This window comes from Vipera ursinii (assembly GCF_947247035.1).
Source record: "Vipera ursinii genome assembly, chromosome: 2".
Lineage (NCBI taxonomy): Eukaryota > Metazoa > Chordata > Lepidosauria > Squamata > Viperidae > Vipera > Vipera ursinii.
Window position 1 is genome coordinate 168085249 of NC_139513.1, and position 24131 is coordinate 168109379.

At 46.3% G+C, this 24131-nt stretch overlaps 1 protein-coding gene across 1 annotated transcript in view; it reads left to right on the forward strand.

The window, feature by feature from the left end:
• NDUFB11 (NADH:ubiquinone oxidoreductase subunit B11) overlaps positions 1 to 8324 on the forward strand; it is a 56882-nt gene extending 48558 nt beyond the window's left edge. Inside the window, exon 4 of the mRNA XM_083352788.1 lies at positions 8147 to 8324. Coding sequence (XP_083208914.1) covers positions 8147 to 8276 — 130 coding nt within the window. The 3' untranslated portion in view covers positions 8277 to 8324. The remainder of the gene's footprint in view (positions 1 to 8146) is intronic.
• The last annotated feature ends 15807 nt before the right edge of the window (positions 8325 to 24131 follow it).

The window sequence follows — 24131 nt, forward strand, 5'->3', positions numbered from 1 at the left end:
CAAAAGGCTGGAGGACCTCTCTCTGTATTCCAGGGAGGCATCTGATTGTGAGAAGTAACTTATCTCTAATTGATGGGGGGGGGTCTCATTAGTGAGGCCCTTGGGGTAATAAACACCACCGCTGCAGCCAGCATCTCTGACTGCCTAGTTTAGGAGGTAGAGGAGGGGGAACCACAGGGAATCGGGCTACCAGCTTTTGGACAGGACAGGTTAAGGAAGAAAAAGATGCGGACAAACCCATGCTGGGATGAGAAGTTCTGCTCTTCTGATACAATTCCCTGGAATCACACAGGTAATACAACTCCTCGGAAGAGCTTAGGATAGAGGGGGAACTCTTCTGTTTTGCAGATGGCAGACTGAGTCAGGAGGTCTGGTCGGATTCTGCTGCTGGCAGAGGGCCGCTGTGGCCCCTGGTCTTGCGTGCCTTTGTCTATCAACCCCAACCCTTGGGGCCATGGTGGAGCTCTGCTCCGTGTGTGCCACGCGTCTCCTTTCACTTCTGCGCTTTCCGCATGCCTCCTGAGCGTGAGATAGCACGCTTCGTCGGCCCTGGGTACATATTTAATGGGAGATTTCAGTGCTCGTAAGGGGCATTGAATATTGCACCGATTGGCGGGGGAGAAGAAGGGAGTAATCTGATCTTTTAAGTCTGCCCCTTGGAACTTCCTCCCGGCTGGCTTCTGTTTTCCTTTCCTTTTGAAGGCTGTTGCTGATGAGTGATGCTCTCCTCTCTACTTTCCTTCCTTCTTAACACCCTTCTTCTCGCAGAAGTGTTTTCCCTGCCACAGAAACGTCTTTCTGCCACCGTTCCTGATTCAGCTGCTCATTGGTCCGGCCCCTTTTTTTTTTATCTCTGGAATTACTGCAGTCCCATTTGCCTACCGGAGGGGCTCAGATAACAGCTCGCAACCCAGTCTTTAATATTTGGCTTAATGAGCTGACGAGGCAGATCTTCTGTCACTGCCGAATGAGGAATAATAATTAAAAGTTGCTGGAGGCCAAGGTTTGGCATTGCTGTTCTGGAGTGCAGAACATCAAGACCCGTAATTGGAAGAACGGACTCCCTGTCCCCTTAACGCCTCTTTCCGGCAAATTCAGGTGGTAGAGCAGACTGATTTGTCCTGACAAAGTGCGGATCCTTCAGAAAGCAGTGCAGCATGGGTGGTAGGTACATATTAACATATGTTGTGTAACTCAGGGGTCCCCAAACCCTGGTCTATGAACCAGCAACCGGGCCGCACAAACAAGCAAAGCCCATCTGCGGGATGCGGGCAGTATGCAAAAGCACGCCCCCTCTGGTCCACGGAAAACCTTTTCTCCACGGCATCAGTCCCTGGCGCCCAAAAGGTTAGGGGCCTCTGGTGTCACTGATCAGCACAATGCAAAATGCTGATGCTCTAATAATGCCCTTCTTTTGCGTCTGTCTTCTACTGTATAATACCCAAAATGTTTCCCACACTGCCCTCTGCTGGGAGTGGAGGGTTTATTCTTTCCCCACATTTGATCTGGGTTATGTCTGGGCTGTCTATCCACCTTTCTCGACCCGGCAGCCTCAAGCCATGTTGGACGGCAACTTCCCTGATTTTTGTGGGCAAGGTATAATGGGAGTTGAAATCAAACACATCTGGGGAAAACAGGTTGGGGAGGGCTGGTTTGCCTTTGCTTGGAGGGAGAGAGTCCTGACTGCTTTGAGGGCAGGAAGAAGGATATAAAAGTAACATGGTTTACAATTATATTCTTGACTGAAATTCACATTTCAGTCCCGCCATTTTGAGGTTTCACTTTGAGGCGAAAAGTATCAGTAGAAACCAACTATCTAGTACTATTCAAAATTACAGTAAAAACAGTTTAAGCATAAACCTACCCACCCACCCACCCACCCGCAAAGTGGCAAGAAAACAGAAAAGGCTTCAAGCAGGGCACTCCTTAAACACTCATGCTTAAGAAGTGGAGGAGGGTTCAGACCTTCCTGTCTCTGAGCTTCCCGATTGTTTTATTAAAGAGAATAGAATTATTTATTGGCCAAGTGTGATTGGACACACAAGGAATTTTGTTTCCGGTGCATAAAAGCTCTCAGTGTACACACAAGCCACAAGTGATAAATCATGATCATAATCATCGTAAAATACATTCATCCGAAATCATTAAGACACAAACACTTAGTGATGGTCAAAGGATACTGAATAAGCCATCGACATAGATCATACTAGAATTCTGAATAAAACAATTAATATAAATCGTAAGATACAAGCAACAGAGCTATAGCCATAAGAGGATAAGTAAATAGGTAATAGGAAAGATGAGAAGAAGTTTGACAGTGTTGTGGGAATTAGTTGTTTAGCAGAGTGATGGCATGGGGGGAGAAACCGTCCTTGTGCTTGGTGGTTTTGGTGTGCAATGCTCTATAGCAGACATGTCAAACACAAGGCCGGGGGGCCGGATCCGGCCCGCAAAGTGGTTTCATGTGGCCCGTGAAGCCATCCTGGAAACAGTGAGGGAACGGCCCCCGCTGCCTTGGCCCTGGCCCAGAGACCCTCAGATCTGTCCCACTGCTGCCCAGGCCCCCATAGGCACCCTTGATGCGAACGATGTAGAGCTGGCCACGCCCACCCAGTAGGCCATACGCACTCTAGCAACGCCCACCCAGTAGGCCACACCCACCCTGAGGGCAACCGCCATGCTGATGCGGCCCTCAATGAAATTGAGTTTAACACCCCTGCTCTATAGTGTCATCTTGAAGGAAGAGGTTTAAACAGTTTATGTCAAGGAGGTGACAAAAACTGGCTTGTGCAGGATACAAGTCCTCAGTAGAAGGCAGGCTGGTAGCAGCTGTTTTTTCTGCAGTTCTAATTATCCATTGAAGTCTGTAGCGGTCTTGTTTGGTTGCCGTGCCAAACCAAACAGTTATAGAGGTGCAAATGACAGACTCAGCAATTCCTTTGTAGAACTTTGTATGTCTTTTGTGCTCAAATTTATTTATTTTTTTTTTTTTAAAAAGTAGAAATGCCAATATTGGCAATATGGTGCTTTATGAGTTAATTAGAAAAAAACAGGTATACTGTACCTTCTTTGGGGTAGGGAGTCAGGGGGAAGGGGAAAGTGACTTTGAAGCAAATATTGAGCAATACTTTGTTATGTAAAGGAAGAAGCCTTCCTCAAGTCCTGGGAAGGGAGAGAATATTAAGAAGAGAGTCCAGCTGGCGCCTCCCTGACTCCCTGGAATGTAAGAGGGAGGGGAAGAAAAACCCCAACCAGACCTGCAAAATTCTGTCATTATAAAAAGGTACAGGTTCCCCCGCACATGCGTGCTAGTCGTTTCCGACTCTAGGGGCCGGTGCTCATCTCCATTTCAAAGCCGAAGAGCCAGTGCTTGTCCGAGGACGTCTCGTGGTCATGTGGCCGGCATGACTGGACGCCAAAGGCGCACGGAACGCTGTTACCTTCCCACCGTAGTGGTCCCTATTTTTCTACTTGCATTTTTACGTGCTTTCGAACTGCTAGGTTGGCAGAAGCTGGGACGAGTAACAGGCACTCACTCTGTTACGCGGCACTCGGGATTCGACCCGCCAAACTGCCGACCTTCCAATCGACAAGCTCAGCGTCCTAACCCACTGAGCCACCACATCCCTCTTCTGTCATTATAGCCAACCTTAATAAACTAGAGTTCTGGTCTGCCTGTGACGTGTGTTTCTGCCTGCGAAGGGTTAATATTTGGTATTTGAAGATATTGCCCTTACGAAATCCCATGCAACTCCATGGAGATCCTTTCAACCGCAGGGGGTCCTCAACTTACAACCATTCATTTAGTGACCGTTTGAAGTTACAGCAGCACTGAAAAAAGGGACTCGTGACCATTTTCCACATTTACGACCATTGCAGCATCCCCCCCCCATGGTCACGTGATCAGAATGTGGATGCTTAGCAACTGGTTCACCTTTACGACAGTTGCAGTGTCCCAGTAGGTCACCTGATCACCTTTTGCGACCTTCTGACAAGCCAAGTCAATGGGGGAAGCCAGTTTCACTTAGCATCCATGTTACCACCTTAATAACTGCAGCGATGCACTTAACAACTGTAGCAAGAACGGTTGTAAAATGGGGGCAAAACTCACTTAACAACAGAAATTTTGGGTCCTAAGCCAGGGACTGAATTTCAGAGGCACGACTGCTAACGTAAATAATACAGTTTTCTATCGTTTTAAAGCATATGGCATAAAAACAGCAGAGCAAGCCCTTAAAGAAGCTTCAGGTAGTTAAAAAGGAGTAAAAATGGGGGAGAAAAGGAGTAAAATGAACATTTCAGCCTATTTTGCATCATTGTCCCATCTATTGTTGCTTTTATATGCACACCCCCCCCCCATGTTAACTTCCTGCCACCAAAACTTTGGTCATCCTTATGATTTGTCAGAGGAGCAAGGTGAAAACAAACCACGGTTAAAACATCCATGGTTTATTTTAATCTTGCTTTGTTGACAGATCATAACATTCTGGTAATGCTGAATTACAAAGTACGACTTACAAGCCCCAGTGGCTGGATCCACCATTGTATAATGCCAGAGCACATGAAAGCCAGCTGGGTAACTTTGAGCCACTCATTCTAAGTGAGCCCAACCCATCTCACAAGACTGTTGTGAGAAAAATAGGAGGAGAAATAAATATTAGATATGTTTGCCACCTTGAGTATTTGTATAATGATGATCATGATCATGATCATGATGGCAGATAGATAGATAGATAGATAGATAGATAGATAGATAGATAGATAGATAGATAGATAGATAGATAGATAGAAAGATAGATAGATAGATAGATAGATTGATTGATTGATAGACAGAAAGACAGACAGACAGACAAATAAAATGCCCACAAAACATGTTTTCCACCCTTTTCTTCTTTTTTTTATTGAAAAGTTTTACAATACATTTTTTAACAAAGCAAAACCCCTCCCAACCCCCTCCCCTCTCCCCAACCCTCCCCAACCCCTCCCTCCCTTCCCCCTCCCCCCTCCCCAACTTCCCAGAGCTCAATACAGGGTATAAAAATACAAACAATCATAATCTACCTTATGCAAACAACAATAAACTATTAAATCTATCGCACTTTAACTCTTATTAACTAACTACAAGCAATATAAATATCACATCAATACTTATTCAAATGCTAGGTGAAACTTTTTAGTCCCATATTTATTCTGGATATAATCAATCCATCTTCTCCACAATATATCTCTGTTGCGAATGGTCTTTCAAATACGCTGAAATCTTTGCCATTTCCGCCAGGTTGGAAACTTTTGAAGTCCATTCTTCTATAGTCGGCAGTTCTTCCTTCTTCCAATATTGCCCTACTAAAAGTCTCGCTGCCGTAATTAAAGTTTTCCACCCTTTTCATAATGACAGCCTTCCTGTTAAACTAGGGCTCTCAAAGGAACAAGAGTTTTCCAGCTTTATTGGCCACTGGGCATATTTAGCTTGCTGAGAGCAACTTGGGTCAAGATACAAGATGGAAGAGAACAGAAGAACACAGTTGGAAGGGACCTTGGAGGTCTTCTAGTCCAGCCCCCTGCTCAAGTAGTAGACCCTATACCATTCCAGAAGAGTGGCTGTCCAGTCTCTCCTAAAAGACCTCCCCTGATGAATCGCCCACACCTTCTGAAGGCCAGCTGTTCCACTGGTTAATTGTCCTCACTGCTAGGAAGTTTCTCCTTAACTCCAGGCTGCTTCTCTCCTTGATGCGTTTCCATCCATAGTTTCCTGCCCTGCCCTCTGGTGCTTTGGAAAATAGGTTGACCACAACCCCCCACCACCACCAACCCCCCTCCTCTTCTTTTTGGCAGCCTCCCAAATGTTGGAACACTGCTATCATGTCACCCTTGGTCCTTCTTTTTCACTTTCAACTGCAACTTAAAAAATTAAAACTTAAGTTCCACTTCTTTTCAAACGGGTGGACCTGCCTGTAGAGCAAGCAGTAGGTTATACACCAGTAAGAGATCTCAGCCAGCTGCTTAGTATTCCACACTCACCTTGCTGGGGAACCTGAGCAGGTCGAGCTGGGGGATCCCCTGAGAAAAGCAATTTAGCAAAGTCGGGTAGGAAATGAAGCTCTAAGGCAGAAGGGGATTTTACTGCAGAAAGATGATGATGTGTCAAAGTTGGAGGGACAGACGGAGGTAGAAGGTAGAAAGGTAGAAGAAGCAGGTAGGGGTCCTTTGCCTTTAGGACATGAATCCCATTGTCTGTTTGCTGGCTGCAACAAGTGGAAGCAAAAATTTCTCCCATGACAGGGTTTTGAATGACGTTCCAGTTGGACAAACCAGTTAATTCCTAGTAGACCGAATTAACTGTGAATTATGTGTAGGATGCGTGTGCTTGCATGCTCAGAAGAGTTCTTTATTGGGTTGGGGTGATGAGAAGTGTTGAGAAGGAAAGTGGATAGACCGTGGCTTAGAGTTGGCTTTGTTGTACTAGAATAGCGTGATATCCCAAGACTGGGAAGAATGTAAGGCAGACATGTCAAACACAAGGCCCGGGGCCCAGATCCGGCCCGTGAAGTGGTTTCATGCGGCCCGCGAAGCCATCCTGGAAACAGTGAGGGAACGGCCCCCACTGCCTTGGCCCTGGCCCAGAGACCCTCCTTCTGCCAGAGACCCTCAGATCTGTCCCACTCCTGCCCAGGCCCCCATAGGCACCCTTGATGTAAACGATGTAGAGCTGGCCACGCCCATCCAGTAGGCCATACGCACTCTAGCCACGCCCACTCAGTAGGCCACACCCACCCAGGCCACACCCACCCGGCCCCCTGAGGGCAACCGCAATGCTGATGCGGCCCTCAGTGAAATTGAGTTTGACACCCCTGATGTAAGGCATCCTCTCTCCTTCCTTCTCTCTGTTGGATTTGCTTGACTTCCTGCTTTTCCCCTTGCTTCAAGAGGAGGAAGCAGCAGGCGTTTATAAACTAGGCCAGGCCCCACTATTGCTTTCTAATTCATGAAAGCAGATGGCTGGCTCTCTAGATTTTAGATTTATGTAATATATACATACAAATCGTGTGGCTCAAATTAGCCACTTGGGCATCTCATGTCAGCCTCGCTCTTTCTGGTTGAACTGATTAAGTTCAAGCAGGAAACTCAAGGATCAAGTAGGTAATCTGGAATGGTCCAAACGTGGAATAGAAAAAGCTTGGGCAGACAGAATTAATGAAAAACCCCAACCCGAGATCTCCCTTCCACTTGTTATTTTGATCTTTCTGTGGGTGGCCCTTCCCCAAATCCCGTGAACTGGAACAGAACTGTGCAAGCGGCAGGTTGATGACTTCTTGACGAAGCACTAATTAAGGCAAGCAGCTTTGCGCTTCATCTCGGCACAGTGTAATTAATGCTGTGGCTTTGATTGGGTTCGTACTCTTCACTTCGTCTGCCGATGGCATGTCAAAGATGCTACGGACAAAGCAGCTGGGAGTGCTGCTTAGAAGCTCTGCTAGAGCGTGCTGTGTAAGAAGAAAACAGTCCTTGGTAAGTGGCGGGACCTGGATGGGCCAGTATGAGCGCTACGTGGTCTTTCTGTTCCTTTTAAGAGTCTTTATATCTTTTTTATATCCAGAGACATGAGCCACACTTGGCTTCAGTCTAGCCAAGCTACATTCTACGTCTTGGGTAGTTTTAGCTGAATCAAATTTCTTCAAGTCCTCAGAGTCATCAAAAGTCTCCACTTTGAGGAATGGATTTTTGCACATGGCTTGCCAATTCCATTCTTTCTGGGAACTTCGAATGTAGCTTGTCCGCTATTCCATTTTTCCTTCTTCCAAAGAAACACAAATTCTGTAATTTCTTCCTGTCTTATCTATAGCAACAAAAACACTGATTCCAGTTAAAGCACGCAGCTTGAACAAATGATGTAATAGGCACATTTGCATCAGTATGAAATAAAACACATTTCTGTAATGCGGTGTCTAATTTTCTTTTTAGAAATGTTGTAGTTTATTCCATGCGTATTACCCAATGTACATCCTGTTTCTCTGCTCACCAAGGCAAATTAATACCTAGCAGTTCTTGTGGCTGTTTTCCCTGGAGTAGGATCAAACATCTACATAACCGCTTCTGGATGATACTTCTTCATAATTCACTCAGAACTTCTTCTTTTCCCCCCCTGTAGGCAGCATCTTTGGGCTCGCCGGGAAGCTGAACGAAGAGTTAAGCAGCGAACTGAACAAGGACTGCCCATCATTTCCTCTTATTACTTTGACCCTAGCAAGATTGTGCTGCCTCCTGAGGAAGAGGAATAATCACTTTAATGTTTACTTGTACGTTGAGAATAAACCTCTGAGCTATCTATCCTGGATGCCAGCATTCTGTTATTTCTCTTCTCTGTGGAGATTGAGTGAAAGAGATTTAGCTACTTGGTCTTCTTACTGTATGGAACAAGGCAGGTGTTGCTTTCCAGGGGGAGTTATTGCTTTGCCCATGTGTACCTACTTTTAGTACTAGGTATCAATATCCTACCTGCAGCGCTGGGGCAAGAACTACATGCATGAGGCCTTCCAGGGTGAGAAGAGAAATTGAGCCATAAAGCAGAATATTTCCAGCACATTCTGGACCTGATAAAGGGTGTAAACATCAGAATTGAGAATTTTAGCTATATTTTCTTTGGGGAGAGGGGCATAATGGAGGGATTCTTGCCAGCCTTCTCCTTAAAGCTATTGAGAATCTAGTCGAATTTGGCTGCACCATCCAATCCCTGGCATAATTGTACCCTGAGCAGATGGCTCTGCCCGGTGCCTTCCAGTGGAGGGCTATATATCTATATCGCTGCCCATTTTTGCCGTAGCTCAACTTGCTCCTTCTGCCTACGGTGCCTACCTCGTAGCCAGCCAATCTGGCATGATCATATTACTGGCAACAAGCCTGGAATCTGGTTCTCAGGAGTCCTGGCTTTCTTGGAATTGGATAAATGCTGCTTGTTGGCCACACAAAGATGTAGGTATTGTGCGCAGTTATTGGTACTGCTATCAGATTAATCCTTCTGGCAGGTCTGTTAGGTCTTTAAGGAGCATGTTAAGCAGAAAACCAACAGCCATGCTGTTACATCACTTGCATTCTGTTGTTTCTGTTGGAATTTTGTCTGCTGCACGTGATTTTGGAAACACAAGAGCCTGGCTATGGAAGGAGAGGTGCAACCAAAAGAACAGCTCCTATTTAGGCAGAGATTTCTGGGCCCTGTTTAGTCATTTCCCTTGAAAATGTTTGTGTCATATTTATGTTTTAAAAATCAAGGGTGTTGTCACTCTCTGCCCCACTTTGTGGTTTTGAGGGAGAATAAGAGTGTTGCACATGCCTCCTCAATTTCCTGACTGAAAGGTAGGATATAATTCCAATAAATAAAGTGCAGATGTACAAGACACTTTTGAGGTGCAATTCTTTTGCCTTGTTTGCCACTGCAGCCTTTTTTATGTTAGATTGTGTAGGAAAAAACCATCATTTTTGCCAGAGATGTGTGGTTGCATAACTTTTATCATACTAGCTAAAAGGAAGAGAGAGTACCTTATGCTATGTACTTTCTATCCCTACCCCGCCCCCATCTTTTATTTTACTGAAGAGGTGAAACAAAAGGAAAAGGCAAGGCTTTTATACCATTCTTAGAATTGAAATGCAGGTAGTCCAAAACTTGTAACCATTTGTTTAGCAATTATTTAGAGTTGTGACAGCACTGAAAAAAGTGACTTATGGCCTGCTGTCAACATCCAGGTCGAGAATCCAAATAAAACTCCAGTTTCATTCCGTTTCCGAAAAGTTTACTGTTTATTGAATACACTGCATGGTTATGTCAAAGTAAAACTAACTCTGAAGTTCCATCACCAATTCCTAGACTTAAACAATAATTTTCCCAGTCAAACCCCCAACGTCTTATATACCAACAAGTTCACTTTGTTATGGGAACCGTCTGCTTCAAATCCACACCTGTTCTGGTGTCCTTGAGAAGGCTTCAGGCTCCCAGTCTTCCACTCTCCTTACCTACTTGAAAGTAACACCTCCCCACCTTAATCTAAAGGCAAGTTGAAAGGCAGAGGCATAGCTGCCAAAGTTTCATCATTGACACCTGTCCTTGTGTTTACTTCTATAAAGGGCTTGGTAATTAGCATATATTTACAACTGTTGCATGTCCCAGGTTCATGTAATTGTAATTTGTGACCTTCCCAGCTGGTTTCCAACAACCAAAATCAATGGGAAAAACCAGATTCACTTAACAACTGTGCAATTCATTTAACAGCTATGGGAAAAAGACTGTAAAATCAGGCACGGCCTTCTCAATTACCACTTCAGTAACAGACCTTCCTTTCCCAATTGTGATTATAAGTCTACCTGTAAGTAGCTGAAGTTGAAAAGGAGCACAATTACTTAATGGTTTAGATGGGCAGGGTGACCTCATAACTTTTATTCCTCCCTCTCACCCTACTGGAGAAAACTGAGGATGATACAGGAGGCTTGTTATCATGTATTATCGGATAATGAGGACTCCAACACCCATCATTTCCGACCATTGGCCATACTAACGAGCTGATGGAAGTTACTATCGACTTCTTTTTCTGCTCCTGTATTTCTTGTGTGTTCTGCTTAAGCCTCTTTTTCAGAATACAGACGAGGCCAATTTCAGACACTGGGGGCTGCTTCAGAAAAGAGTGTTGGAAATAAGGGGAAACATAGCATATTGGATAATCTTCTGCCAGCTGGTTCTGGTGAGTCTACCCTCCTGCCAGCTGCTTTTCAAAAGGAAAGGAGAAGAAACACCAACTTTTGCCCGTTACTTATGGGAAAAGTAGTTGCATCCAGTCATCCAGCTTTACAGGTTAGTCCTCGAGGTAACGATCACAATTGAGGCCAAACTTTCTGTTGTTAAGTGAGACATTTGAGTTTTGCCCCATGTTACAATCTTTCTTGCCACCGTTGTTAAGTTAATCCCTGCAGTTAGTAACACAGTTTTTTAAGGGAAGACTTCTCCATTGACTTTGCTTGTCAGAAGGTTACAAAAGGTGATTGTATCCCAGGATGCTCTGGCTGTCACAAATAGGAATCAGTTGCCAGGCATCTGAATTTTGACCGAGGGCAACTGTGGTGAGTCTGAAAAATGGTCGTAAGTCATGTTTTTCACTGCCGTCGTAATTTTCAACAGTCACTAAATGAACTGTTGTAAGTCAAGGGCTATCTGTAGTTGCACCCACACATCCTGCTTTGATCCAGATTCAGTACTGCAGAGGTGTCAAACTGCCAGCCTGCAGGCCGGATGCGTCATGGTGAAACCGCGCCCACCCCTTTGCCAGCAATGGGGGGGGGGGGAAGTCGCGCTACGTTGCGACACGTCACGTGACTTCCAAGTTTGACACCCCTGCAGTACTGGGTTCCTTTTGACTTGGCAGGTTGTGTGAGCAGTTCTTCCGCAAACTATTTATTTATTTTATTATTATTATTATTATTATTATTATTATTACATTTATATCCCGCCCTTCTCCGAAGACTCAGGGCGGCTTACAAGCTTAGCAGTAGCCTTCATTCTATGTATATGCCTGCTTATTAGGGCTTTCACACACACACCAAGCGGCATTATTACAAAGTCAGCTTAATTGCCCCCAACAATCTGGGTCCTCATTTTACCTACCTCGGAAGGATGGAAGGCTGAGTCAACCTTGAGCCTGGTGGGATGCGAACCTGCACCAATTGCAGGCAGCTGGTGTTACTTAAGGAGGCATTAGCCCACTGCTCCACCAAGGAATCTGACTTGTTTAAACCTCGCTCAGTGAAATGTGTGAGCCAGGCCCTCTGCTTGTTTCCCATGCACGAGTTCACAGCTTTCTTTTGGTGTATTTTCTTCTCCCTAGCAGCCTGAGAAAGGGTTGCTCTGCAGATCACATCATGCCCAGAACGGTCTCCCTTGGGTTGTGCAATTCAGGTTTAGAACAGGAGCAAGAAGCTGTTGGTCTGGTGGAGGGAAGAGAAAGAAAGAGCATCTCAAAAAGCAGCTATGACTCACATGTATGCCTGCACACACACACCCATGTGCAGGCAGGCAGCCGTGGGAGTGCATCAGGCAGTGCTTTGGGACCTCATTGTCTTTGCCCCACCTCATGGCTCCCTAAGATGAGCAGAAAGGGTTCTCCTCATTCCTGCCCTGCCATGTGCTTCGTCCTCTTTTTATCCCCCTCTCAGCTGTGGCTGGTACTCAGGCATCCTAATTCTTCACCTTCTTAGCTTTGTCACCAGGTTTCTCTACGCTCTCTCTGGGAATAGCAGTTCCTAATTCAGGCACAGCTGCTCCCATTCAGCAAATGGTGCTAATCTCCATTCACAGGCAAGGCAGAGCTGTGATAACATCTTGCCAACATGTTGAAGCTTTGTAGACGGCTGCACTGCTAGGCCGGCCCCAAAGGTGGCTGCGTTCCGATGTGTGGCAGACAGACATATGGAGGTTGTGAGTTAAATCTAGGGATTGGGGGGGGCGGGGGAGGTGGAGGGAAGGGAGATAAAAGCTAACACGGTCTGGGGTTCACAGAAATGATTGTGTTCCCTGTCAACATACCCTTCAGGGTTTCCCCAAAGAAGTGAGAGCGCTTGAAACTGTTGCTGATGGTGTAAATTAAAATAAGAAAGTTTAAAGCCGCTCATAACATTAGACCAATGTTTGGATTTTGAACAAATCATGATCTATAGTCCTGGGAGATTGGATCAATGTGTTCACCATGCCAGGATTCTCAACATTTTGAGCCGGTGGGCACAACATTCGAAGAATCTTCTGCAGGTGCTATGGCTGCCATGAATAGAGTTGCTTGCCAATTAGAAAAATGGCTGCTACAGTGGCATAGCCAGTCTCAAAACAAGAATGCTGGGAAGAGCTTGGAGGACTCAAGAAAGAGGCTCATGGGACACGGATGCCCCATGAGCTTTGCTTTGGGACTCCTAGAAGCCTCCCACTGCACCATCATCTCCCTTTCTTCAAGATCTCTCCTTCCTGTCCATGTTGTCCTTGCAATATTTTGACAGTCCAAAATGACAAGTTGCTGGGTTTCTATGACATTGTCCCACAGTTGAAATGACATACATTGAGAAATCATGCATACTGCATCAGTGTCAAAAAATGGAGAGAATGCAGAAAAATGAAGAATAAAAACTAGCACTAATGATGTTGGGTAATGAAACATCTGCAAGAAAACAACCAAGCTCGGAGAGCATCAAGGACTCCTCATTTCAACCTTGAGCTGCAAATATCCTCCTTCATTGGGACCCCTCAATAAAGAATATGATTGCAAAAGAGGTTTCCTTTGTCCTAGTCATCACTCAAGTTGACCAAAATTTTTTCCTGCCCTTAGGTTTCTAATAAAATTTTTCAATTACAGCTCTAGTGGCTGGATGAAAACTTAGTCATTCTGACCTCTTTTTTAAAAAAAGGTCTCATTCTTTGAATCAGATCTTTGTGTTACTTTTGTTAATGTTCCAACCAAAATCTGGCAATTGCCAATGTAACTACTCTAATAATCTTGTTTTATAGATATCCAAACCTTAAGGAGTTTGAGATATAGCTCGGGGAAGAAGCCTGCCCAAAACCCTGAAGAGCTTTGGCAGTCCTCTACATCTCAGTGAAGGAGATGCAGTGCAGATGTTTTGCATCACAATTCCCATCATGTTCCATTCAACGTGGCCAACAGAATTTGACTTGAAGGTATCATGTTGCAAACACCTGATATAATCCTACAAATGGGGCCATGTTTTGACCTACCATTGGCTAAACTTATATACACCTATGGTTTACTTGGCTTTGTAATGTGAATTTCATCCACCACAATTTGCACCATAAAGCAGGATTAATCAGGTGGTAGGCCCATGTCTGAACTTGGAAGTGAGGCAGAGTTGGGCCAGGATGCTACTTGACAAAAGACTGCTGGCTTGGAAGTTGAAAGTCTCTCACAAAAGATTTGAACCTCAAGCTGTTGAGTAGGTAGAAGCTTGTGCTTCTACATTCACACCCTCTATGTGGGTAATGTGTGGATTTAATGGGGTTTATGAGCACCGGCCCCTAGAGTCGGAAACGACTATCACTCATGTGCGGGGGAACCTTTACCTTTTTATATACCGTGAAGAATCAAAATGGGGTGGGGGGGGAATCTGAGAACGTTCAAACTGCAGAAGAAGCAATACCGCACATTCATGAGATGAAGAACATTTAGCAGTTTAGTATTCTGCCGGTGAGGAACAGGTCTTCTTTTCCTTAATGGGCAAAGAAACGTTCTTATTGTTCAGATGAGAGTGAGAATTGTGTAACTTCTCCATTCTTCCTGCCTCTTGGGCTGCAGTCAGTTCAAAGCCTTTACCGCATGATGTGACTGAATTTGCAAAGTGGTGGTTCTTATTAACTGGAATGCCCTGTTGATCAGGAAAGAAAGAATCACTTTTGAAGTGCGAGCGCGCACACAAAGGGAGACTGTCTTCCTGTCTTCAATTGGAGCTTAAGCTTCAGAAGTCAGCGGCTCTAGCTTTTCCTAATACACAGATCAGCATCAGTCACTAATGGCTGCGAACGCTGTGTACCTCTTTGTACGGACAGAGGAGAGGGAGCCGCTCGAAGTTTAAGGTGTGAATCTATTTCCACCTGTCTGTGGTGAGTAAAGACAGGTACCACTCAGCTACTTATCCCCATTTTGTTGAGAAGCAGATAGGATGTCATAGAAATAGAAGGAAAACATAAGCGAAGCCTTGAGGGTGGGGGAGGGCCTTAAGGTAAAACTGACCTGATCCTTTGCAGGCTTATGGCTAATGGTGTCTGACTCCCAAACATACCTCCAAACACACACACACACACACACCACTCCAGGGATCTCTGCTCTCATTAGCACTCAGCTCAGCTACATATCCCTGAATTCCCCATCCATGTGGCCCCTCCCCACTCTACAAATAAGAGCTTGCTCCTCCTCTTTCTGAAGAAACTGGGGGGCATGCACCAGAACCCCAACAGGTGCACAGCTCTCCCCATTTATTGCATAAGGTGACATAGGAGCACCTGACACAGTTGCGATAACAGAATTCAGGAGAGGTATATTCAGCTCCCTCTGCGCCCAGAATTATACCTCCAAACAAATATTGAGCTTTTTATTTTAAAAAAATGCCCCGTTCTTGTTTACACAATGCCACGTGGGAGTAAATGCTTGGATGCACACAGCTAGGATGCGTATGATTGCTTATGCGCAGTTAGCTGATGGCAGCCGACCCTGTGGAAGCCAGATAGGGAATGTTTTAGAAACCTTTTGATTCTCCTTGTTTCCTTCCTCCACCCCCACCCCTTATTCCCCCCCCTTTTTTTCTCACCTGGGCATCTCAAGTTTCAACCCAGGGTCTGGTCCAGGCATTCCTGCATCTCATTCCCCATCAACTATCCTTGCCATTCTATTCCTGGCTGTATCCGATTCCCCCTCTCTGGTTCCTGTGAAGAGGAGCTGGACGAAGACTGAATATTTCTGTTCTTTTTAGCCGGGTCGTTGCCGAAGGGTTAACCCTCCTCCTCGACCTTGTTGAGCTGGTCTGTAATCTAACAGGCGTCCGTCCAGCTCCACATGTACATCCAGGAGAAATTAATCCCCCCATCCAAAGAGCCCGCCATCCTTTCAACAAATACATCAATGCATTTTGCCCCCGCGCGTGCCACGCCACAACTTACAGCAGCTCCTTCTAATCTGTAGGAAAGCTGCTTTGGTTTCTCACGTACAGGGGATTAAACTCTGAACCTTGGGGTTCGGCCCTTAAAAGAAGGCGTTAAAAGAAGGCTGAAGCCCAGCGAAGGGCTCCTTGCAACTCGCGTGATTATCCCTACTTGTGGTAATCCTCGTGTTCTGAAGTAAAGGCAAAGCCTTCCCAAACCCGCCTGGGCAACAGGCCACCGTGTGCGCGGGTGTTACGCGCGCGTGTACCCACGCCCCGCTTTCTTAGGGAAACCCACCTGGCTGCCCGCACCCCAGCTGCTCAACCCTCCGCCCCCCCCCCCGCTCCCTTCCCCAAGAGACCCCTGTGCCCATCGATCCCCCCTCGGCAAGGAGCAAACTGGCCCCTGCTTTGCAAGCCCCTGCTGCTCGGCGGGGAGCCTGTTCCCACGCACGCAACTCTCCTCAGCAGCCAACCGCGGAGAGAAGCCGTGCGAAAGCGCGCCGGGCAGGTGAGGCTCCCGGGCGGCGCGTCTCGGGGCGCCCATCCCGGTCCCCAACCCCCCACCGGGAGTGGGAAGCCAGCCCTGCCTCCGTTGCCAGGATCTGCCCCCTACACGCCTCTTTCGACCCCCACCCCACCCCGCCCCGTCCCCAGTCCCGGCTCTCCATCTCCGCCTGGCTCTGGGTTTCTCTCTCTCTCGCTCAGTTTCTTCCCCCCCTAAACCCCCCCCCCTCCCCAGCTGCCGCTCCCTCCCTCTCCTGCCTTCCGCTACTTGGGCTCCTTGCCAGCCTCAGGCAGCGCTCAGACTCTGCCAAGGAAGCGCAGAGGCGGGCAACTCCGTGCCATGGCTGAGCCATCCCGAGCGGCCCATCCCGTGCCCCGCGGCAAGCAGTAACGTAGCCCGCCCGCCCGCCAGCCCCAGCTGGGGGAGGGACACCCAGCTCCACCCCAGGTAGGACAGGGAAAGCGAAGCAAGGGGGAGGGAGGGAGGGAGGCGGCTGGATCTCTGGGCCCAGGCTGGGGAGGGAGTGGGATTCGCAGCTGGCTGGGCAGGCAGAAGATGGGGGGAATAAGGCGGCGCGGATTGGGGTGGGGGTGGGGTGGGTGGTGTTCGCCAGAGCATCCAATGGAAGAAAGAAGTGGGGTGGGTGCTCGTCTGGAAGAGAGGGAGGGCATGGGTTGCTTGATGGACAAGGCCAGGAGTGTAATGGTTTTCTTGACACTGGGATGGTCAGAAAGTTTGGGAGCACCTTTAGGACAAGGGGGCAGAAGATGAGTGTGTATGGGGAAAGGTGGGATGATCAAGACAGAGCAGCTGTGAGTATATATATGCCTGTGTTTTGTGTGTGTGTATAAGTGAGCATGTGAATAAGTGAGCATTAAATAAAAGAGGCCCCGGGCAGTATTCCACAGAAAGGAAATTTACTTTGCACACAGACACAGGCAGTGATACTTCGGTTTGGGCATTAGGTGCAACCAGAGGCTAAAGGCATTTGAACAAGCTTATAGCTGAGTGTGCACCTCATTTACCAAGGCAGAGGCACTATAAAGGGACTATTCTGCACCTGTTCCCAGGATTGGTGTAATGTGGACCATGTGCATATGTTTAAGCACAACCCATAAGATCCTGAACGTTTGGTGCCTGTGAAAAAAGGCATCCATTTATTCATGGATGTCTGCAACAGTACGTTCCTATGTGCTCATTCGTGCGTAATAGGCTCCTGTTAGATTGCCCTGTGATTAGTTGGTGTCTTTGGATCTCGATGTGTGTGTTTTGTGCCTTCACAGCTACAGGGACAACTTCCTTGAGATTCAGTTTGCAGGGAAAATCACTTACTTTCTTTTCACCGCCAATTGCCAAATGACTGTCTCTGGAATAGGTTGTCTCTACAGGGGTCCCCGCAGAGCCACTGTCACAAAACTGAATTGTGGCTTCAGCCAGAGTTGGGACCTTTTGTGGGATATGGGCAATGGATTTGGCATCCAAAAATAACTAATCTTCATGACTGGAAAATACGCTTTTAGGAGACTCCTAATTGATCTTCTTGGCACTCCTTGTCCATTCCTCTTGTCAATAATCTGTCTGCCTTTCTCTGCAGCCCATGACTTTCTTTTGAGTTGCATTTTCACCTTCTCCTCCTCCTCCTTGTATTGTTTTACAATTCGGGCAAAAGATTTGATTGACTTAAGAATTTAGGGAGAGCCCTTTCCCATTCAGTTGATACTCGGCTAATTTGTGTTGTGCTTAAATAACATCTGATTGATTCGTTCCAACAGCTTTTTTTGCATGTATATTTCACACAGTTTACAACCTGGAGCTGGCAGAATATAAGGTTTGAGCATGCCAGAGGCTAAAAGGTCTCATTCTCCTGTCCTTTTATTGTCTCCAAAATTCCCCACTGACTGAAACCTCTGTTGGAATTAAAGAGAAAACTTCCCTGGTAATCACAGTGATAAAGTATGCTGAAAAGTTATTGAAATATTATAAGACAATGCCTTGTTGACAATGTGTCAGCAATGACGTTCAAACTCTGGGCATTTATGCAAGTATCTGAGCGAAAAAGCCTGCCCTGTTTCTGTGTGCTGCACAATTAGAAGTTATAAATTCACGGACTAAAATAACACAGCTTCAGAAAGAGACTGAAATGAAATGGTACTCTGGAATAGATAAGATTTCCCTGCTTTGCTCCTCAAATGAACGCATATGCGATTTCCCACGAGAGCAGATTTGATCCAATTGGCAACCAGTTCAGAGTAGGGAAATAAATAAGCAGCATTGGTTTCCATTATTAAAGTATGGCATTTGCTTGCCATGGTTCCAGCTTGCATAGGAGGTCTCTCACTGGCTATGGAAACTGCTGCCAGAGGCAACATACCACCGACTGCCAGGAGCTGGAAAACACCAGTGTGAAGAGACTTTTTTTTTCATGTCCCGCTTATAGCTTTCCCAGAAGTAGCAGAGTAGAGGACAAGATGCTGGCTGGTCTGATGTAGCCGTGTTTTCATTAGAAAGTGCTTTATATTCAGCCCTGTTCTTAGGTCCAGCGTGAGTCATTTAAGAAAGTGTTAATCTCAGCCAAGTAAAGACCTCTTTCTTATGGGCATACAGTTTTGCAATCTGGGGGTGGTTCCTTGGAGAGATTTAATTCTGGTGGCCTTCACTGGGTCTGCAAGGATTGGACCAAACCCTGCGGATCGCTTCCTTGAAATTAAGGGTGGTCAAAAGAGGTGCCACTCATTTGGACAGGAACAAACCATTAGCCTAGCTCCCAAAGGCTCTGTTTGATCTTGGGCAAGTCCCTGGTCCTTCATACAGTGGATTGTGTTTATTTTTTATTTTATTTATTTTAATTCCATTTATATCCCACCCTTCTCCGAAGACTATGGGCGGCTTACAAGTGTTTGTTTGTTCTCTCTCTCTTTCTTTTGCAGAGAGTGCAATGGACTTAGACTTGGAGTTTAGCAAGTTGTGAGCTCATTAACACTCATGCTAGCTCAAGCTATGTTGTCAAGGTGTTAGTTATGACTTACAAAGCCCTTCATGGCATGGGTCCGGATTACCTGCGGCAACACCTGCGGCCGGCGTCAACTTCCCTCCGTCCAGTGCGCTCCCACAGAGAGGGCCTCCTCAGGGTGCCGCCGATCAAAGAATGCCGATTGGTGGCCCCCAGGGGGAGGGCGTTCTCTGTGGGCGCGCTAGACCTGTGGAACCGCTTGCCGGTCGAGCTCCGGACGGCCCCCGACCTTCGCTCCTTCCGGCGCGATCTCAAAACATTTTTTTTCGAACAAGCTGGCCTGGTCTGACGGGATGGGGTTGGGTTTTTAAAACTTGTTTTAATTTTAATATGTATTGATTTTATGGGCATGATGTTTAATGGCTTTTTAATTTTTGTATTCGATTTTTATTGTGTATTGCCCTGTTCACCGCCCTGAGTCCTTCGGGAGAAGGGCGGTATAGAAATTAAATTATTATTATTATTATTATTATTCTAAATGAAATACATTTCATTTTACCTCCTTTCCCTTCTCTCACCCCTTCCCAACCCTCCAAACGATATATCTTGTTTCCTCTCCAGTGGGGATGAAAAGATCGTGTTGGAGTCCTTGCATTATCCCCACCTGGTTTAATATTTTCCTAGTTGCATCCACATCTGTTCAGCTGAAACAAAGAGACATGTTTTATTCAAGGCTCAGCAGGCAGAACCAGAGGCCTGTGATCAGAAAAAATGGGACGGTGGGAAGGTACAATGGCCAGGAGAACGGCCACAAGGTGGTTCATTTGGTTTTGATGTAGTGTGCGGTCTGTATGCTCCAATTTATGGTTTAAAGAGTTAATTAAAGCCAGATAACTGTAGTTTATGACATAAAGTATGGCTAGGCAAACAGCACAGCATGATTTTTAGGTGTGATATTTCCACAGTTGTTCTCCCGCTTCCTACCCTCACCCCACCCCAGTCTGATCTCCTAATTAGTCAGAGGACCGCTGGGATTCTCTGAGTCCAAAGAAACAACCTCTCTCATCTGCTGGGATGAGCTGCGAGGTGTTTCGCCTTGGCAAATTTCTGCTCAGCAGCAGCTTGCACGTTTTGTGTGCTGTGTTTGAATTTGCCCTTGTGACAGTCTTGTCCAGCTAGAAACGGCACTAAGGCTGGCTGTCCACTGCCCTGCTAGAGCTGCATTCGCACTTGAGCGGTGAGTACATTTCTTTTTAAGTAGAAAGGTCAGTCGCGAGGCTGTCTCTGGGGCCCAAAATATGCATCCCCGCACAGCATTGCTAGATTCTGGTGTGAGATGGATAAATAAATGTGTGAATAAATAAAAAGTACAGTAAACAGAACGTGAAGCTCTTCCTTTAAAGGGAGGGATTTTTGGGGTTGGTAGCCAGAACTGGGAGAGATGGTGAGTGAGAGAGAGTTATTAGACTTAGCCTTGGTGTGGATTGATTGATTAATTGATTGATGAAATAGTTCTGTTTCTCAGTTCTCACATATGTGAAGAAGGTAATCATCGACTTAGCCCCCACCTGAGCATCCTTTTTTTAGCTCCTCCAAGGAAATGCTTTTCAACCTATTCACACCTCTTGATGCCAAACAAGGGTAAAATAATAAATAGAGAGTGATTTGAATGTATGTGTGAATCAGGGAACTGGATGATGCAAGGGCATGCATGGACTCAGAAAAGCTACACACACACACACACACACACACACACAGAGATTTGCATAAACGACTGCCTGCCACTGTATCACTCAGGGATCATGGTAGAATTCTTCCTGCGTTTAGTTTATTGCTGAGACAGTTTTCTACTATCACAACCTTTCCCTTGAATGCAGATGAGTTCAGCGAGCAGCACCTACCCATTTGAGCCAGCTTCCACGGTTTTTTTTTTTACTTGTTGCTTTTCCTTGTAATTTACCCTGAATACCAATGCTTGCTAGCGGGGTTAACAGAGTTAACAGGATTAACAAAGAACAGTCGGGAAAGATTTCCAGGATTTTCATGGGATTCGCCTCTGCTGGACTGAAATGGCAAGGGCTAGTTGAAAATAACACAAAATCAGTCAAAACAAACGAGATGATGGTGGTTGTTAGCAGCAGCAGACATTTAAAATGACTTTGAAAAGTGAAAAGTGCCTTACATGTATTACCTCGGCAATTCTTATCATCAGTATTTGATTTTTCTGAAAGGAGAATAATTTTTCAAATGTGAAGCAAAATACCACGTCGTTGTTTTTGTTGTTGTACTGTAATTTCCCTCAAGTATGAAATAGAGTTTGCCAGGTCTGATTGTGGGATGAACTGATTTGGCAGGATTTTTTCTATTGCCTGAAAAAAAGGGGGGAGAAGCAGTGGTGAGATTCAGCCGGTTCCGGTAGCTAATTTTTGGTTGCCCAGGCCCAGAATGGACTTCCAAAGCGGCATCCACACAAGAGAACCGGTTGTTCACATATTTGAATCCCACCACTGGGGAAGAAGCCTTTTTTTTCCCTAGGTGTAATTGTGGAACAAATGAAAACCAGGGACACACGAGCCATGGGAACGGAAGCTTTTACAAACTTAAGTTTTACTTATTTCAAAAACAATTGTTTGTTTTCTATCTAAGACAGGGGTGTCAAACTCAATTTCATTGAGGGCCGCATCAGCACTGCGGTTGCCCTCAGGGGGCTGGGTGGGTATGGCCGGGGTGGGCGTGGCCTACTGGGTGGGCGTGTCTAGTGCACGTATGGCCCACTGGGTGGGCGTGGCCAGCTCTACGCATCAAGGGTGCCTATGGGGGCCTGGGCAGGAGTGGGACAGATCTGAGGGTCTCTGGCAGAAGGAGGGTCTCTGGGCCAGGGCCAAGGCAGTGGGGGCCGTTCCCTCACTGTTTCCAGGATGGCTTCGCGGGCCACACGAAACCACTTCGCGGGCCGGATCCGGCCCCCGGGCCTTGTGTTTGACATGTCTGATCTAAGATATGATGGTTGGTAAAATGCCCTCTGGTGATCTTACGGCAAAGGAAAGACTTGAAACACGAGGTTGGCTAGCTGCAATTGCCAGTGAGAAAGAGAGAAAAGAAGCTGAAAGCAAGCTGCAGAACAAGGGAAGAGTCCTGAGAAAGGAGCTTTGACTCTTAAAATGCCCATATACGGTTTTTCTGATTCCAGTGTTTGCTGGGCTTCTCGTCTTAAAGATTATGCTAATACAAGAATTTGAGGTAAATTCCTTCTATTGCCCCCTTGGATTTGGTACAGAAGGGTATGATAGTACTTCAAACTTTATTTCATTGATCATATGCCTAAAAAGTCTTGAATGTTTAGGATACAACAACATCTCATGATCCTCAAATGGAAGTCATCTGAAACTACTACCCACCTCCCTGGTATTTAGGTATGAGTGCCAAATCAAAGGATTGCAATGTGAATCAAGGATTATTTGATTTGATCCTTGCTTATTTTTCTTCCAACTGCAGCCTTCCAGAACTTGATGTCCTCCAGGTTAGTTGGATCAATTCCCATAATTCCCTATCAGCAGAGATGCTGACAAGGGATGGCATCAGTGCAAACCCAACACATCAAGCTAGAGTTAGCTGCTGTAATTCCGTGAGTTCACTGGAAAGATTATCCTGTTATCAAAAATAAGCATATTTTTACGGTGGTTCTCCTCCTATTTCCTGGGCCGCTCGCAGTTGGTGTTGACAGGAGGGCAGAGATACGCCCCAAGGCCTCTCGTTTATGGAGTTCCTCAGGGGTCGGTCCTCTCTCCCCTCCTGTTCAACATCTATATGAAGCCACTGGGCGAGATCATTCGTGGTTTCGGGGTGGGGTATCATCAGTATGCTGATGATACCCAACTTTTTTTCTCCACCCCGAACCAACCTAGTGATGCCCTCGCCGTGATGTCCCGTTGCCTGGAGGCGGTCCAGGTCTGGATGGAGAGAAACAAGCTTTGTCTCAATCCTGCCAAGACTCTATGCATACCGGCATCTCGGATTAACCAGACTATTCCATCTTTAACGATGGGGAGTGAGGTGTTACCCCCCCATTGATAGGGCTCGCAACTTGGGCGTCCTCCTGGATTCACGGCTCAATTTTGAAGATCACATAGGATCCGTGACCAGAGGGGCTTTTGCCCAGGTTCACCTGGTGCACCAGTTGCGACCCTATCTGGACCGAGATTCCCTACGCACAGTCACCCATGCACTTGTGACCTCCCGGTTGGACTACTGCAACGCTCTCTATATGGGGCTGCCCTCGAGGACCACTCGGAGGTTTCAGCTGGTGCAGAATGCTGCTGCGTGAGTTGTGATGGGGGTTTCCCGATACTCCCATGTAACACCTCTACTCCGCGAGCTACATTGGCTTCCGGTTGCCCTCCGGTGCTGGTGATGACCTATAAAGCCCTAAATGGCTTGGGTCCGGGATATTTGAGGGAACACCTACTGCCGACATCAAGTTCCCTTCGTCCTGTGCGCTCCCACTTGGAGGGCCTTCTCAGGGTGCCGCCTGTTAAAGACTGCCAGCGGATAACACCCAGGGGGAGGGCCTTCTCAGTGGGTGCACCTGCCCTTTGGAACCAGCTGCCCGTGGAGCTTAGGACTGCCCCCGACCTTCGGTCATTCCACCGGGACCTGAAGACCTGGCTCTTTGAGCTTTCCGGCCCAGGCTGAGAGGTTTTTTTTTTCCCTCGGGGATCAAATTTAATTATTTTAACTGTTTTTAACTCTTGTATTGTATTGATGTTTTTAAATACTTTGTAAACCGCCCTGAGTCCTACGGGAAAAGGGCGGTATATAAATTCAATAAACTTAAACTTAAACTTAATATTTCACATACTGAAATATTGAAGAATCAAGTAAAAATCCCTGCATTCTCTCTCTATTTAGCTGTTAATGTGTGCCCAGTTTTAAAGCCCACATATCCAGGAAAACTATTACCCTCTTTTTATTCCAAATATATGTTTCTTCTGCAAGGAAGGAAATTTG